We start from the raw sequence: 17346 nt of genomic DNA, 5'->3' as shown, positions 1-17346 counted from the left end.
ACCCTTGGCGTTAAAAGAACACGCTAAAGTAGTCATTGGGACCACTGGGATGTTAAAACTGAGTTGTTTCAACAATCATTTTTTGCTGTATAACTTTGAAAACTTCTATATACATACACAGCAAATATCAAATTCATCTAATTTAATACTGCTCTGTGCCAAACCGGTAATACGAGGCCCGTGCTAACCGTAACATCGGATTCTTGGTGTTAATACACTAAAGTGGTCGTCATGATGGGACTACAAGCTGGCTTGTGTAGAAATTGGGTTGTATTAACATCATTTTTAGCTGTATAACTTTGAAAACTTCTTTATACACACTTTACAAATAACACCTTCTTCTAATTTTACACCGCTCTGTGTCAAACCGGTAATACTGAGTCTGTGTTAACCCCAACAAGGAGCCCTTGGAGCTGAAATAACATGCTAAAGCGGAAGTAATACTGGGATCATTGAGCTCTGTTAGAATTGAGTTCTATTAATACCTTCAATTTTGGCTGTGTATATTTCTAAAACCTTTTCAAGTGCTATATTTTAACTACGTTAAGTGGATTTTTATTTAAGTAAAATGTTAATGTTACATCATACATCTATTAACAAAAATATATTTCAATTGTACAATTAATTCGGTATAAACAACCAATTTTGGCCTGCTTTTATTTAAATAAAACATACGTAATCATTTTATTTTTACAAAACCGCCAATAAATTATATACGGTACCATACTCATAAATCCATATTCAAATTAATTCTTTTGTTTACCAACCACATGAAAGGATTCTTTCCCATGAATGGTCCATGAAAACAAGGAAATGTAATACTACAATGTAGAATTCTCAACAACATTATTATTATTATTATTATTATATAAGCTTTACGATTTAAAAAAAACAACTAAAAGTGTTTTTTGTGAGAAGCTTTATCAACAGAATAAAAAGTTGGCGTGTAAACAGCACAGTGCATACGGATGAGTCTCTACGTATGTATGTATACATACCACACACACACAAACAAAAGTGAGTCATTAATTTGTTTTTGAAAAAGAACAAACGATGAATTAATAATACCGCCCCCCCCCTCCCGCAAAAAAACTTTCTATTACGAAGTACAAAACAAATAAACAAACAAACAAACAAACGAACAAATGTCAACGGCGCAACAACCAAAGCAAATGATGGTAACTGTTTCGTTATTAATTATTGTGAAACAAGAGAAAAATACGCTCTGTACACCAGCGGTTCGTCAAAAGAGAAGAGATGGGCACAATATTATATATATATATATATATATATATATATATATATATATATATATATATACAGTGGCGGATCCAGGATATGATCAAGGGAGGGGCTAAACCATATTTTGCCGTTTTATCCAGTGTAAAGCAGGATTGAAGCCCATTTTATCCAGTGTATACCTGAGCGTCAAGGGGGGGGGCTATAGCCCCTATAGCCCTCCCCTTGGATCCGCCACTGTAAATATATATATATATATATATGTGTGTGTGTGTGTGTGTGTGTGTGTGTGTCCGTCCATCCTTCCATAATTACTATTCCTTACTTTCTCATCCAGGGTGTCTACTCAAATTCTAAAATGAAATTTCATGCATTTTCATGACTTTTTTTTTCCAAACCATAAAATTTAGTAACATTCTGAAGAGCGAATTTGGGTGCGAATTGGACCAAATTTTCATGCATGCGATAGAAACGTGCTTTGCTTGCGATTTGTTAGGTTCTAAAGCCGAAAATAGACATTTTTGGTGGTGAATTTTGACATTTTATAGAACAAAACTTTTCAGTCTATACCATATTTCTCCATATATATATATATATATATATATATATATATATATATAAAATCGTGACCTAAAAGCTAAATTTCTTGACTTTCATGACCGTTTTCTGATTTCGTGACTTTTTCATGACTTTCGTGACTGATAGATACCCAGTCATCTTTTCTCTTTTTTTATTACTATCAATATGGAGCTGTAATCCACTTCCCGCAAAAACTTTCTCGTTTTTAGTTAAATTTATGAGACTATAATTTTCTATCTGAAAACACACTATACTCCGCGTCACCCAAATTGGCGTATGGCCTCAGCCAATAAGCTCGTACGTAGTGCGCTGTTACTAAACCTCCAGGGAGGAATCTAATCATTCATAATTGATTTTGTTCGTAATTGTAGACAATTATGAATGATTAGATTCCTCCCTGAAGATTTGGTAACAACGCACTGCGAGTTGATTGGCTGAGGCCATACGCCAGTTCGCTGCCTGTTGTACCATACCTCTAAAAAATTGAAATATTAAAGAAATAAAGATCAAATTAAGTTATATTAATAAATAAAGGCTACAGTGAATTAGTAAATCAAATTAAAGGATGGTGATTACAATCTCTTGCTGTAATGAATGACAATACTTTATTGATGAACCACATACAAGTAGTTTGCAAAACATATAGAAAGGTGGTGCTGTAGTACAGCGGATAGCTTTTCTATTACAATGTAATCATTCAACTTTGAAGATCTGATAGTATTGAGTTCAACACCTGACACAGTATATAAACCTAACTACATAACAGATAATTTATAAACTCACTCAATACTACGCCAATTATAACAGAAATAAGCTGAATATTTATGTATTCACGTTTGCCTGTTCTTTAGAGACTTCCCAAAATCATGTGACACAGATAGCAGGGATGGGCAAAACAGTTTTTTTTTAATGGAAAACCGGAAGCCAGCTTCTAGAAAACCCGAAATCCGAAAAACCGACAATTCGATTTTCTCCAAAAGCGGTTCGTTTTTTTAAAACCGAAACAACGAAACACTATTCTGGTCAGAAGTAAAACAAGTTTTGGAAAAAGTGAAACCGGTTTTGGAAACCTAAACCGGATTCGGTTTTGTGCCCACCACTAATAGATAGTTTAAGTTTTCTATTGTCATACTTTACCTATTGCAGATTCTGCTTAGCTTTGACCAGATACTGCTTCATTTTGACCAGACAGTGGTCTCTCTTTCTGTATTTGAAATTTTTGCGTTCGTGAAAATTTCTTGGAGACATCTCCAATTGCGACCCGGCTGGATGATTTTTTGGTTGAAAACCTGATCTTTTTATATGAGTTATTGTTCTTTGTTTGTTTCAACTATTTTTCTTTTCTAGTTTGCTAAAAGATTATTATGTTGTGTTTTAAAGTTTACAAAATCTTAGGAAAGTCTTAATAACAAAATATTGTCGTTATCTAATGATGGAAAAATAAGAAGTATTTTGAAGTCTAATTTACCCCAAGGTTTGCTTTGAATTTTTCATAATTTTATCCGAAATGTTAATTATTTTTATCTATTGACAAACACTAGGTGCTTTTTGACTATTTGGAAGCACCTTGCTTCTGCTTATAACGATTTTAGAAAGATCACAAATCCTGTCCTTGTGATTTTAAAAATAATGGTATGCACGTAAACAAAATTTAAGGTATTATAAAAATCTTCGTTCAGTTTCACCCACAGAATTGATTTTATGATTTTCATCAATAAAATTAATGATGATCCTTTTTCTTCATTCATAGTTTGTGATTTCATTACACTATGAATTAATATTTGGCTACATATACTACAATGTAAATTACTGTTCTTTGAGACTGATTTCTCTGACGGCTTCGATTCACATCTCGCACTAGTTCACTGGAAAGGAAACAGGGAAAGTTTTCTCTCCTAAACATCTTGTAGGTACTCAATAACTAGAATTAAAATATTCACCGGTACAAAAATATTACAGGTACTTAATAACTGAGTTTAAAAAATCCAACAGAGTAACGAAAATATTGTTGGGTATGTAATAATCAATAAAGAATCCAAATGAAATGCCGAAACTCCTACTGTAGTAACTCAATTACAAAGATCCAAATAAATGACTTTTTTTTTCAATGCGCAATAACTGAGTTTAAAAAATCCAAATAAAGTGTCCAAAATCTTTTATCTAGGCAGTAACGGAGTTAAAAGATTGAAATGAAAAACCAAAGATCTTTAAGGCATATACATAACTGAGTTAAACCATCCAAACTGCTAAATACATTGTAGGTACGGGATATCTGATTAGGAGGTAAAAATAAAGTGAAAAAATCTTGTAGTTACGAAATACCTTTATTTGCATTAACACTGAATGCAAATAAAGTGTTAATAATTTTTGTACATACGCAATACCTCAGTGGGGAAAAGTCGAAATCAAATTCTAGAAGAATCGTGTCTATATGTGATAACTGAGTGGGAAAATGAGAAGAATTGTTTACGTACACAATAACTGAGTGGAATTAAGATCGAAATTAAAGTGCCTCAAGAATCGTGTACGTAACGTACTCGATAACAGAGATAAATACTGCAAATAAGATGCTTTGAAAAATCTTGTATGTAATTACCGTGTTAAAGGATTCGAACAGTGACAAAAACCAAATCTTGTACATATGCAACAAGCGAGTTAAAGTTCCAAATGGATTAAAATGTTATACATGAACATACATTTTGCCCATAACAATCGATAAATTTTACATTTTATGGTAAATAATTTCCATTTTATTTTATTCATTCTATCAGGACATGTTCCAGAAAATTGAAAGTATGACTTGGGATTACTAAAAAATATGTTCTCTCTTATAAATAAAGTCTAAATGAGGAACTACGAAGAAAGGTTAGTTAGGTTAGATTTTAAGTGTTATCAAGAAAAGCAAACAATATACTATTTCTATAAATAAGTGTTATTCACTAAGTATTCCCGTTGTGCTTACGTTAACGGAAGATTCAAATTTACATATATTTTCAATATATAACAATATGATTATAGCAATATATGAAGTTTTTTCACATCTGCGCTGCTATAAAAATAATACAATTGACAATACACTATAATCAATCTGGCTAAGTTAAAGAGCTCGAATAAAGTGCCAAAACTCTTGTAAATTTGCAGTAATTGAGTTAAAAGCCTGACATACTAAAAATAATACAAAATTTACCATTTATCTTTTGCTTGTTTATTCATAAGTGAAAAGAGATAATGAAATGCAACTTACCACAATCATAGATAATGTTATTCTACAACAGAAAATATGAATTTGAAGAAATTTCAGTGTTGCCACCCACAGAAATTACAGTATTGCCAGATTAATAATTCCCCAAAAAATCGAAGTTAAGGCAGCGACTAAAGGAACGAACTCAACTGCATTTGATTACGTATGATATTGTTTTGGTATCCTGTGAACTACTTTTTAAATAACATTATTATTTATTTTAATAACTGTATGTTAAAACTGTTTTGTTTATTACAAACTAAACACACCCGTAATTATGAAGTAGTTCACAGGATTCCAAGACAACATGATACGTAATCAAATACAGTTGAGAAAGTATTGTTCTAGTGGCTGCCTTAACTTATATTTTGGAGGAAATGTTATTCTGGCAACACTGAAAATTCTTGAGGTTCATATTTTCTGTTGTAGAATAATATTATCTATGATTGTAGTAAGTTGCATTTACTCCTTTCACTTGTGAATAAACAAACAAAAGAAAAATTGTAAATTTTGTATTTTTTAAGTATTGTCAGGCTCTTAATATTGTAGATTGGAAATTCACTGAGTTTATACGAAAAGAATTTGTATGCTGCAATGAACAAATTTCTATTATTGCCGGAAAATAGAAAAAAAAAAACTTAATTTACTTGAGGAATTAATAGAACTGGGAAAGAAAATTAATCTTGTAATATTCAAAGTTTTATCCTTCATTCGTAAAAATAACTTTTTTTATTATTATTATTTTTTTTTTTTTACACATAATGTAACATCTTTCCCAAACCCTCCTCACGATTATCAGGAGTTCAGGTAATTTTATTACATTTGTTAATTGCTAAATTACTGTAAATTATGTATATTTTTTTCCGTGGAATAGTTGTACTTCTTTATAGCTACGATATCTTCAATATTATAATTACCAACGAACATCTCGCTATACAAGAATACAATATGAAGACTGTAATCTTCGTAATAAATTCATATTAAATTTGATTTATACTTGCTCGGAGATATATATTGAGTTTATTCATTTAAGATTACTTCCTTTCTTTGCCTCAGAGAGGGATAAATTCAAGAAAATAACGAATTTATCATTTTTCTCTTGTGATAGACTTTTAAAGAATTTTCCTCAGTTCCACTAGACGAATGCTGAAATGGTACTTTTAAAATAGGCTCCTGACTAACTTTAATTTCCCATGGTTGATATAGTGATCGCAAAAAGTCATGAAGCTTGGCCTAGATCTACCGATTTCACCGGCCAATAGAACGCGAGGGTGTGTTCCGGTCAGCAACCCCCATCCATGAAATTTTGTCAGTGTCGTCTCTCTCCCTACACGGAGAACATCTCCTGAGAGTGCGGTGTTGTCGGATTGTCGCTAAGCCTCATTTCGTTTGTATTATTGTAGTTGTGTTATATTTTCGCTGCTATTATTAGTATCGTTTAATTCAAATAATTGCTTCCGTTCGTGTTATAGTTTTTTTTTTTTTTTTTTTTTTTAAATCATCGCCCGTTCGTCGTATCTTTAAAATTTGGGAACATTGTTGCTGCCCTTTTGCTGTTTCACGTTTCTCAAGTGTGTGTTCGAAAGGCTTACACGAATCGTACCGAAATCTTTCGATGTATTACACATGATGCAAAACAGTTCTCTGATTGGTGTAGAGCCCAGGCTTTACGAGTCATTGCGGTTAAATAGTTAAAGTGTAATTTGTGTTGGAAGGCTGTGCCTGGATATTTATAATCTCATGAGGAAAGAACGGGGAATAAAAATCCAACGAAGATCTACTTGTGAATTACAATGCAAACACGGTTTAAAATCAACCTGTGATCCATGTCAGAGAGTATGCAGTACAACAACACCAGTTCTTCTGAGTCATTTGTGGTACTCTTTGACACCCTTCCTTAGACAGGAGACGTTTCCGATATGCAGCATAAATTGTAAAAAATGACATGAAATCTTTAAGTTTAACGTCCCACGGTTATGCTGGTTAGGTTAAAGGAGACGGTGATAATGAGAGATGAGTGAAATGGTGGAATGAAGAAAGTGGGAGGAAACGGGAGAACCCCGAGAAAACCCAAGAGCACGGTGCAACATAAATTGTGTCCCAAAAGCATGAAGTGTCTCCCATACGCAAACACGATCATTTACGCAAATATTGGAGCACGCTGGTAATATTAATAAATCAGATATTGCACATTAGAAGTTAAAAAAAAAATCTAAATCCCGTTTTACTATTATCGTTATTATTATTGACGACGTCTCGTTCTGATTCTCCATTAGAAAACGTGATGGAGGGCGTTTTAAGATGAAGACCGGCGTTTTAAAACATGATGTTTTCTATTTTTGGTGGTTTACTATTTCCAACCCGTGTTGATTTGAATTTTTCTTTCATTTGAGTCCGTGAACGCCATTTTTAGAACACCTAATTATATATATATATATATATATATATATATATATATATATATATGGAACATTATCACCAATCGACGCTCTTAATCCGTTTCTGCCCCCTCTTAAAGTTAGAAAAATTACATTGTGAGTTACGCTAAGATCCTTTAAGCCTAAAGACTCGAAAAACTACTCGAAACTGAACCGTATAAACCATCCATCTGGACCCACGTACTCTTTAGGACTCTTTATACAAACATATATTGTTTTATCTTATTTTCAATGGGAATATTAACCTTTGCAGTACAGTTGGCAACAGTGCAAAAAAAGGGGGGGTTAACAAAACGAGAGGGAATAAGCGCGCAATGAGTAAATTCGAATTGGCTTCATCATGGAAAGCCAAATTAAGTTAGAATCATGGAGGAAAAAAAATAACGAGCCTTTTCCTCATTACTGGGGTTAGTGGTTTTGTTAGTACAATTTTGTTAACAAAAATGCTGAAGTCAACGTACCGTATTCCCGTGACTTGGTGTGGAGGAGTCGATTGCAGTTGATGTACCAATACTACCATTAATGACAGTGGAAGCAGTGGTAGTAGTATTGTTACCACGGCCAGATTTCTGTCCCCGCTTTGACTCAGTCTTCGGTTTTGTGTAGCCAATAAAATTGACGTCCTGAAATGAACAGCCAATGAACACATGTGTTCACGATTATCAACTCCAAAAAAATTTTTCAACACAAAACATCTGATGAAATATAATTTTATGTCTATTCAATCTACATAATGTGGAAACACAAGAGAACATCATTACAGGCAACACAAATAAATGAATCATATGTGTATAAATATAGAGAGCGAAAAACAACAGGTATTTTCTTCCAAATTCAGTAATTATTTGACAAAATGTGATAAAATTCTCACAAGGCCAACAGAAGAATTGTAGAAGGAAAAAAAAAACTAACTTTTAAGATAGAACTATTGTTTGTACTAATGATTTTAAAATACTGCACAGAATGTTGATATATATATATATATATATATATATATATATATATATATATACAGGCGCGGATTTAAGGGAGGGCTATAGCCCCCCCCCTTGACGCTCACATATACACTGTATAAAATGAGCTTCAATCCTGATTTGCACTGGATAAAGGTGCAAACTATGGTTTATTCCTTCTCTTGATCACATCCTGGATCCAGTACTGTATTATATATATATATATATATATATATATATATATATATATATATATATATATATATATATATATATACCCACGTGTTATTGCACAACTATCATGTATTTTGTGCAAATTTGAGATTTTTCACTTGCGTCCTTCCTGAGATATTTGATGGTGAAAATACACGATTTTCGGAAAATTCGCAATGTTTAAAAATTTCCAAAAAATTAAGTATATGGTTCTCAAATCTGAAACTTGTTTGGGACGTTGTCTATTATCTAGTCTCTATGTAGACAAAAAAATTGAGGGTGAGTCTTATTTATTTCGTTCCAAAATATACATTCCAAAACGGTCATTTTTAGATTTGCAACGTCAATGTTCAGAGCTTTTCCCCCGACGTTCTAAAGTACGTCTCAATGTCCACAGAACAAAGAATGTTGTCCATTAAATTACCTTTCATATGGTTTTGGTTTGAACTCATTATCTTTAAAACTTAAAAAGTTACAGCGTTTAACGGAATCCTCTGAAAAGTGCAAAATACGCACACGCGCCTATACAAAATGGCCGCTACAAACAAACCTGCGCGGCTAAAAAATAAATGAATACCCGTTTACAACTTCCTGAATGTGGGACAATCTTAGGTTAATAATAATAATAATAATAATAATAATAATAATAATAATAATAATAATTTTTGGCAGTAACCTTTGACCTGGAAACTGGTCGATTTCAGTTGGATTGATTGCCCCTATAATGAACTCAAGTGAAAACTTAATAGGAGGTGATTCCTTGTATCAAATGAAACAGCGCGGTGGCTCAGTGGTAGAGCGTTCACCTTTGATGCATGGGGTCCTTGGTTCGATACCAGCTCGCGCCAAGTGAACTTTGTGGTGGACAAACACCGTGTGGATGGGTTTTCTCGAGGTTCTCCCGCTTTCTTCATTCCACTATTTCACCCCTTTCTCATCATCACCGTCTCCTTTAGCTTAGCCGACATTATCGTGGGACGTAAAACTTAAGGATTTAATTTCATTTCATTTCAAATGAAAAGATCTCCGTTACATGTTTCCTTTTTCACCTTAAGACTGAACGCACCAATTCGCAATAATCATTTTTCAATGCTTCAATATTCAAATATGTAAAAATTGAAAATCTCACACTTTATCAGAATGAAGTCATTAACTACTGTTTCAGTGATAAACAATACTGGAAATGAAAAAATATATTCAGTGTTACGTCTTACGACTATGCGATGTAGGCAACAAAAAAATCTATGATCATTAAAAATTAATGAAATGGTGGAATGGAAACCAAGAGGAAACGGGAGAACCCGAGAAAAAACCCATACACAGTGTTTGTCCCACCACAAAGACCACTTGGTGGATCGAACCAATGACCACAAAAATTAAAGGTGAATGCTATATCACTGAGCTACGTCGGCCTTGAGAATGTAAGAGAAACAAATAGCAGTTTCACGCGTACACTGCGTAAAAGAATTTGGTTTGTATGGTGTGATATTTTCCTAATTAATATCAAAACCGGAAGTGATAATACACTTCAATCACTTCCGGTTTTAGTAGAGAGGTTGATTCTAGAAAACTGATTCTTGCTATCTAGTACCGTTTTTATTCTATAGCGATCACCTTAAAACTGGAGGTGGTTGATTTCTGTCTCTTCCGGTTTGAATAGAGGGTTTAGAACAAAAATTATAATCTATTCATAGAACAATAAATCGATCAATATGGGAACCGGAAGTTGTAGCGGTTTTCTATCATTTCCGGTTCAGTAGAGAGTTAAGGACGGAGATTCAGTATACTTTTGATACGTTTAACCAATTGCAGGGAACAGTTTTTCACTTTCTGTTGCCGTGTTTCCTCTTTATTGATCAACTTTAAAACCGGTTTGAATCATCCATCACCGGACTCTATTCCTAACTTTGACTCTCTACATTCTGGCTAAAAGTGATGCTAGTCCAGCGACGAAGCTACGCTAGTTATCGCCCAGGACAAAAAAGTCTACTTAGCGCCTCCCCTGACCAGGGCAGGAGGTCACGGATCCCTGCCGAAGCCCTCTCTAAATATTAGTGATGGGCACAAAAACCGGCTTTCGGTTTTTAGGAAAACCGAAAGTTTTTTTTTGAGAATTTTCAAAAAAAAAACGGTCTTTCACCGAAACCGGTTTTCGGTTTTCTCCAAAACCGGTTCGGTTTTCACCGAATCTAGTTTCGGTTTTCTTCAAAACCGGTTCCGTTTTTTTTTTTTTCAAAATTGGTTTTATTTCTGACCAGAATAGTATTTCGTTGTTCTCCAGAAACCGGTTCCGTCTCCACAGAAATAGTTCTGTGTGTTTTCCAAAAGTATTCACTGAAATCAGTTTCGGTGAAAACCGAAACTGGTTTTTGTAGAAAGACGAAATGTCGGTTTTTCTAGAAACCGATTTCAGGTTTTTATTTAAAAAAACGGTTTTGTCCATCCCTACTAAATATATGTATAATGAGTACTGAATAACATGGAAAGTAAGATAAAATATGTCTGCTGTGTTGGAGCATAGTTACTCGTGGTAGTTCATTCCGTTCCCAAAGTTCGGTGGCCCCCAGCATTGAATGTAGTCTTGGGTTCCTATTATTGGAATGAAACTAACAGTATTATAAAGCCCTGTTTGGGGCCCTTCGTTTGTAGCTTATTAAGAATGTATTTCAACAGTATGAAGAATGGGGCCCAGCATTATATTGTCTAAATATGTATTGGGACCCCATGAATCTGAAATGAGACTGACTTCTATAAAGTCCTGTTGGGGTCCTCTGTTAGTCGTTTGATAAGTAATGCAACACCATAAAGGAACAGAACAGGTCCCCACCCTTTGGCCCGATTACCACGCGTAATGGAAGCTGACATCTTTATGAAGAATAGCCACATACACACACACCTATATCGCATTAAAAAAAAATAAGATGAAACTTAGTATACTTTGTGAGGCTTCTACATGGAAGGGAAGATGGGACCCTCCAAGAGAGACTCCTGCCGGGTCCCTATAACCCCCAGTCCGAAACTGCCCCTGACTAACCAAACCAAAACGCTCCCCAACTACACCTGATTTTGGCATCACACAGTAATTCTCCGATTCCATTTTTTCTTCAAGTGTTACACCTTGATTTCAAAACTGCGGTACATAATTTAATTTTTACTGCAAGATACGAACACCAAACTAAGTAATTAATATTTGATTGTCAAATCATCTGAGAGCAGTATGCTTGACATATTCTAATAGTCTTATCATAATAACTGCAAATCACAATGTTTTTGGAATTATATCGGAATGTGCTAATGTATAGAATGAATCAACAGTCTGTTGCTTTAGAATAGAATATTTAATTATGGTAAACAGTCAAGCTGTTGTCTCGAGTATTATATTCGAACATTTTGCAAATCTCTTGAATCGATGTAAGTTAAATGAAAACACAAAAAGCTAGAACTAAAATTTAACTTTGAAGGTAACTTATGCTCTACGAATATGATCTTAAGGTTGAGGTAATTTTTTTATAATTATCTTTAGTTTGCTAAAACTCCTTTCTCTGCCTTATAGTGAAAAAAGAAACTATTTTCCCAGTTTTGCGTCCCCCAATCCGGCGACCGGGGCAGAAGCTCCGTTTGCTCCCCTTAGTTTCGTCACTATACTGATCTAATCAAGTAGTTCTTCAGTTTTATTTCTGTCTTCCGGACGGACATACAGACACACAGAGGAGGGTAAATATATAAAGGAGATTTTGTAAATCAATTTCCTTTTTAAAAAGTTAAAAAAAAAAAAAAAAGGTTTTGATGGGTGGTTTACTTAGAGGTCGGATTACCGAAAGTGTACTGTATTTGCAAACAGTTTTGAGAGTTAAAAGCTAGATAGATCTGCCATCTATTGGTCAAAGAAAAGAGTTCAGGTATGATATTGTTCGTAAAGAAGAAGTACGATATATTTGTACTCCTCTCGAGTGTTCTTAACAAATTTCAAACAATATACTGAACATTAACAAATTAAGTACCCAGGAATAACTGAACAGATACAAACAAATGGAAAGATAAAAGTCTGCAAAAGAAAACTTACATAAAGGCTTTTTTCATCCAACGACAATGACAAATTGTAAAACACACCCATTTATTATTATCTTAAGGACGAAAAATAAAAAAAAGATTAACAATCCCATCTGCAAAGCCACACCATGTTTATTCATGTTGATTTGTTATTAATTCCATGTCCACATAAAGAACATGAAGAGATAAGAAAAATGAAGAGCCAGTAGAAGCAAAAAACTGATGTAAACAACTCCGTTCCGTACAGCTAAAGCGAACGGTGAAGGCCACCCGATGCAGCCAAGCTGTCTTGTTGGGAACACAGCCCAGACAATACTGCTCTGCCATCTCGTGACCAACGTACGAAGTACGTGCAGTACATCACATGCCCAGTGTGAATACACAGGTAGCAAACTGTGTATGATTTTACGGTTTCCTCGCGTAATGAAAAACTCGTGAGATTTTGTTTTTCGTCCTTGTTCAACACCGAGGAAATAAAGGACATAATATATTATTCATGTAGGCTCTGGATAACGACTGGGACTTGACTTCGATACATAGGAGGGTGCCCAGACCAGCCAAAGTGAACCCTCATAGTATATATAGCCTATGGGGTGGCCAGCATGGCCAATATGTATGAAAATTATCAATACGATGTACGATAACACGTGTACAATAACAATAACAATATATAACAATAAGAGAAACCTGTTACAAACGTAAATAATGCAGGTAACAAGCACTAATTATATACTCTACGCCTCGTTTATCGAACTTTAAAATCAATTTATATTAAAGCAATAATCATATAAAAGCAATTTAATGCTACGTATGGTTTTGATGTGTTTTTTCCTACTTTTTATTTATTTTATTTTATTTTTTTACAGATATCAAAATCCTGCTTACACATATCGGTTGTTACCGTACTAGCTTTTGGATTAGTTAGTTTATTGGGAAAAAATGAAATATCTCAGTTTTACGTCCCACGTTTATGCCGGCTAGGCTAAAGGAAACGGTGATGATGAGAAATGAAGGAAATGGAACGAAGAAAATGGAAGGAAACGGGAGAACCCCGAGACAACTCACGCACACGGTCTTTGTGCACCAAAAACCTCACTTGGCGCGAGCTAGGATTGAACCAAGGACCCCATACATTAGAAGTAAAAGCTCTATCACTGAGCCACCAGGGCCCCGGTTAGTTTATTGGAGTTTAATGTCCTTTTTTTTTTTAACAAAGAGGATTTGACTTTCTGTTTAAAGCGGGAGCGAGGCCGCTAGAGTTCATATTTCACTCAAATACCCCGCACCAGGAATCAAACGGCAGCCACGAGTACTAGTCCACGAAACTACTAAGTACTTCAAATGAAATGAAATGAAATCTTTAAGTTTTACGTCCCACGGTTATGCCGGTTAGGCTAAAGGAAACGATGATGATGAGAGATTAGTAAAATGGTGTAATGAAGAAAGTGGGAGGAAACGGGAGAACCCCGAGAAAACCCACGAGCACGGTGTTTGTCCACCACAAAGTCCACACGGCGCGAACTGGGATCGAATCAGGGACCCCAAGCACCGGAGGTGAACGCTCTACCACTGAGCCACCGCGCCCCATGACTAAGGCAAGTGAATGGTGATGAAAGAATTGGTGGAATGATAAGGTGGGAGGAAACAGGTGTGCCCCGAGAAAACTCATAGACACCACGTTATTCACCACAAACTACTTGGCCGGGGTTCGAACCAGGGATCCCACGCAGCAGAGAGAAGCACTCTACCACTGAGCTATTATTATTTCTTAAAACTACGCCTACAACAAAGTTTCCTGCGATTTGAAAGAACAAAAAAATAACCAGAAATATTTCTAATTCTTATGAAGACTAACATTTCAAACTAACGAGTAACGCACGTTGTTAGTGCCAGACGTTTTATCAGTATGAGTAAGGCAGGAAATTACCGTTAGTAAATTAGCCATACGTATCTAAGAGGCAGATGATAAATTCTTCCTTTCGCTGAAGACGAAAAGTTCTGGGAAACAAAGAAAGAAGAAAAAAAATTTAACAATTCTCATAGCTAACTTTCATGCGAAGTGACCATATGTTGCTATACACGTCCGTCTTCTAGACAAAACAACATCTGCTGACTACAAGAGGTTCACTAGGTTATTATAACGCCTTCTCCATTTTCAACAAAATGTGTTCCTTTTTAATTACACTCTTCTAGCAAATTTCTCAGTTATGTAAATTGTACCAAAATTATAGTGAACATCTTGCTGTTTCTAGAACACTTCACGTTGCTTCTCGAGTTATGTAGCTTAATATAAGAATTCACTAATCTACCGTTAGAGATAAAAGCGCAATGGGCGTGCAGATTGATGTATGATCAGCATTCCGAACTTAACAATACTTATCCAAGCATTCCAATTGCCTCGCTGATTGCTGAAAGAATTCTGCGCTTCGGACCGAGAATCAGACCCGAAAACAACTATCAAGTTAGGAATTATATTTCTGGGATTTTGGCATCAATGGCCATTTTTAGCTTGTTACGTATGAGGGATGACGTCCCCCAGCGATCAAACTATCCAGAGAAGTGGGGAAGGAAAAAAGTAGCCTTGAATCTTTGTTAGGTAACATCCCGGAATTTCTCCTGGTGTAAATGAGAGGAAAACCTCTCAGGATGGCTGGCTTGAAAAGGATTTTATGTCTTTCCTCCCCCCAGTGTCCCCCTCGGGAATCGAACCCGGGAACGCAGCTATAAAAGATGAGAGCGTTTGCTTCTACACCACGCGGTGCTATATATAAGCATCCGTTTTTAACCTTTATTTAGTAGGCCTATTAATAAAGCCTCGAATTTTTGATCTAGCGTTTCTCAAACTTTTTCACGCAGGGACCACTTTTTAAGCCAGAATGTTCTACGGACTATTTTACTTTTGTCTCTTTCGAAAGCATAAGAATAAAATAATAATGAGCACATATTTGCATCCATATATTTTAAAATAGTGTTCATTTTATTTTAGCATTAATAAAAGAAAATATATATTTAGGATCACCACAAATTGATCAGAAAAAACAGGGTAAATGGATTCGAAAAACAGGACATATCTAAGAATCTTTTAAATCCAGATTTATCCAGTAAAATCTCCCCCTTTTTTTTTTTACTATTAATGGAAACAATGCGTGACAGTACTGTATACAAATAAATTCAATTCCCACATATGCACTACGATGGACGCTCTTTCGTTCACTGTGCTATTGAACTACAATCAGTGTAGGAGCCAGTCCCAGTTCAAAAAACACACCTGGGCACAAATAAAAATACCTAGAGGCGTTGTTGAAGTATAAGATTATATGGCTGTTACTTGGTAAATAAAGATTAGGGACATTTTACAAATTTTCAAACTGTGGACACCAGGACAATATGGACTTGTCTGCTAAATAGGGACATCTGGTGGTGGTCCAAAAATTAATTGAAGACTAAACAATACATTTACAGAAGTTATTAAAAAAAGTATACATCTTCCATATTTTCAATTATTGTATGTAATACGCAATTTAGCAGTGATGGCCCAATGACAGCACGAGCGACACGATCAGGGGCGTAAATAAGGGCCCCGCAGACCCCGCATTGCGGGAGGGTCTCAAATAGTTTAGTGGGACGTAGGGAAGGGGTCCCACTCCACACTGTCTGCGGGAGGGCCCCCAAGCCTTTAGTTACGCCACTGGACACGATTTGCCCTGCGAGTACATTGTATCTGGCCCGGAATGAAAGTGGAAAATGTATGTTTCTCTTTTCCTGTGGTGTACGAAGTGAAAGTATCAGGGGAGGCAAGCTACTGAAACATCATTCTGCATTCGATCAGAAAATGAGCATTTATAATTATCGCGATCCCAATCTGAACACGAACCCAAGTTCTCATATTCTAAAAGTACGTACGGTACTAGAGAAAAGGCAGGAGATTCGAAAGTTGTGAGATTTATTGAGGAGGAAGATGGTATCAGATTAATAAAAGAAGAAAACATGTCTGAAAAAAACAATGTATTACTGCCTGGAAAATGAAGTCAAAATTTTAATACGTAGATTTAATATTAATAAAATGAATATTCAAATTTATTGCAATAATATGTATATTTTAGCGAGCAAATTTTAGTATGTTAGTATGTGGTGTATATAATGTATGTATATATCCGAATTAATACATATCGTGTATGACACAAATTCACGCAAGTAAGGAATAATAAATATTAAATATTATTGTTTCCAAAATTTTGAGAGAATAAAATAATTCATTTTTATTGTTGGAGATGGAACCAAATAAATCCTAAAGCATTAATGTTCAAAATATAGTAACATTTCATTAGTGGTTTCATTAATTCTCTATGTAGCTTAATATTTTTAAGAAACCATAATTTACTGGCGCTTAATATTGCATTCGACATTTTTTAAACTAATAAATTTACATATTTTATTTATATTAACAGATACTTCTAGTTAAATCAAGAGATTCTTTTCGGTCCCTGGCTGTATTTCAAACGTCTTTGCTAGGTCGTCAAGCGGGTGGTGTATTCTGGGGGTGGTAGACAGAGGAAACCCCCTAAAGTCTAGGATACGATTCGCCCCGCCCGGCCCCCTTCCGGTCTCACGACTGATTATAAATAAACGTCCG

The 17346-nt window shown here is 35.0% G+C and overlaps 1 protein-coding gene across 6 annotated transcripts in view; it reads right to left on the bottom strand.

Annotated features, from left to right (window-relative positions):
• Tet (Ten-Eleven Translocation (TET) family protein) overlaps positions 1–17346 on the bottom strand; it is a 327152-nt gene that overhangs the window by 197819 nt on the left and 111987 nt on the right. For 4 of the 6 annotated variants that reach the window (XM_081760368.1, XM_081760371.1, XM_081760369.1 and 1 more), the window contains one exon: positions 7959–8120. The exons of the other annotated variants lie outside the window; for them this stretch is intronic. In XM_081760368.1, the coding sequence (XP_081616494.1) occupies positions 7959–8120 (162 nt within the window). The remainder of the gene's footprint in view (positions 1–7958; positions 8121–17346) is intronic. 6 annotated transcript variants of the gene reach the window in all.

Source organism: Thermobia domestica, chromosome 5, assembly GCF_964235325.1.
Source record: "Thermobia domestica chromosome 5, izTheDome1.hap1.1, whole genome shotgun sequence".
In the NCBI taxonomy this organism is placed as follows: Eukaryota; Metazoa; Arthropoda; class Insecta; order Zygentoma; family Lepismatidae; genus Thermobia; species Thermobia domestica.
The sequence above is the reverse complement of the archived record's forward strand: the minus strand, read 5'-3'. Positions and strand labels throughout refer to the sequence as shown.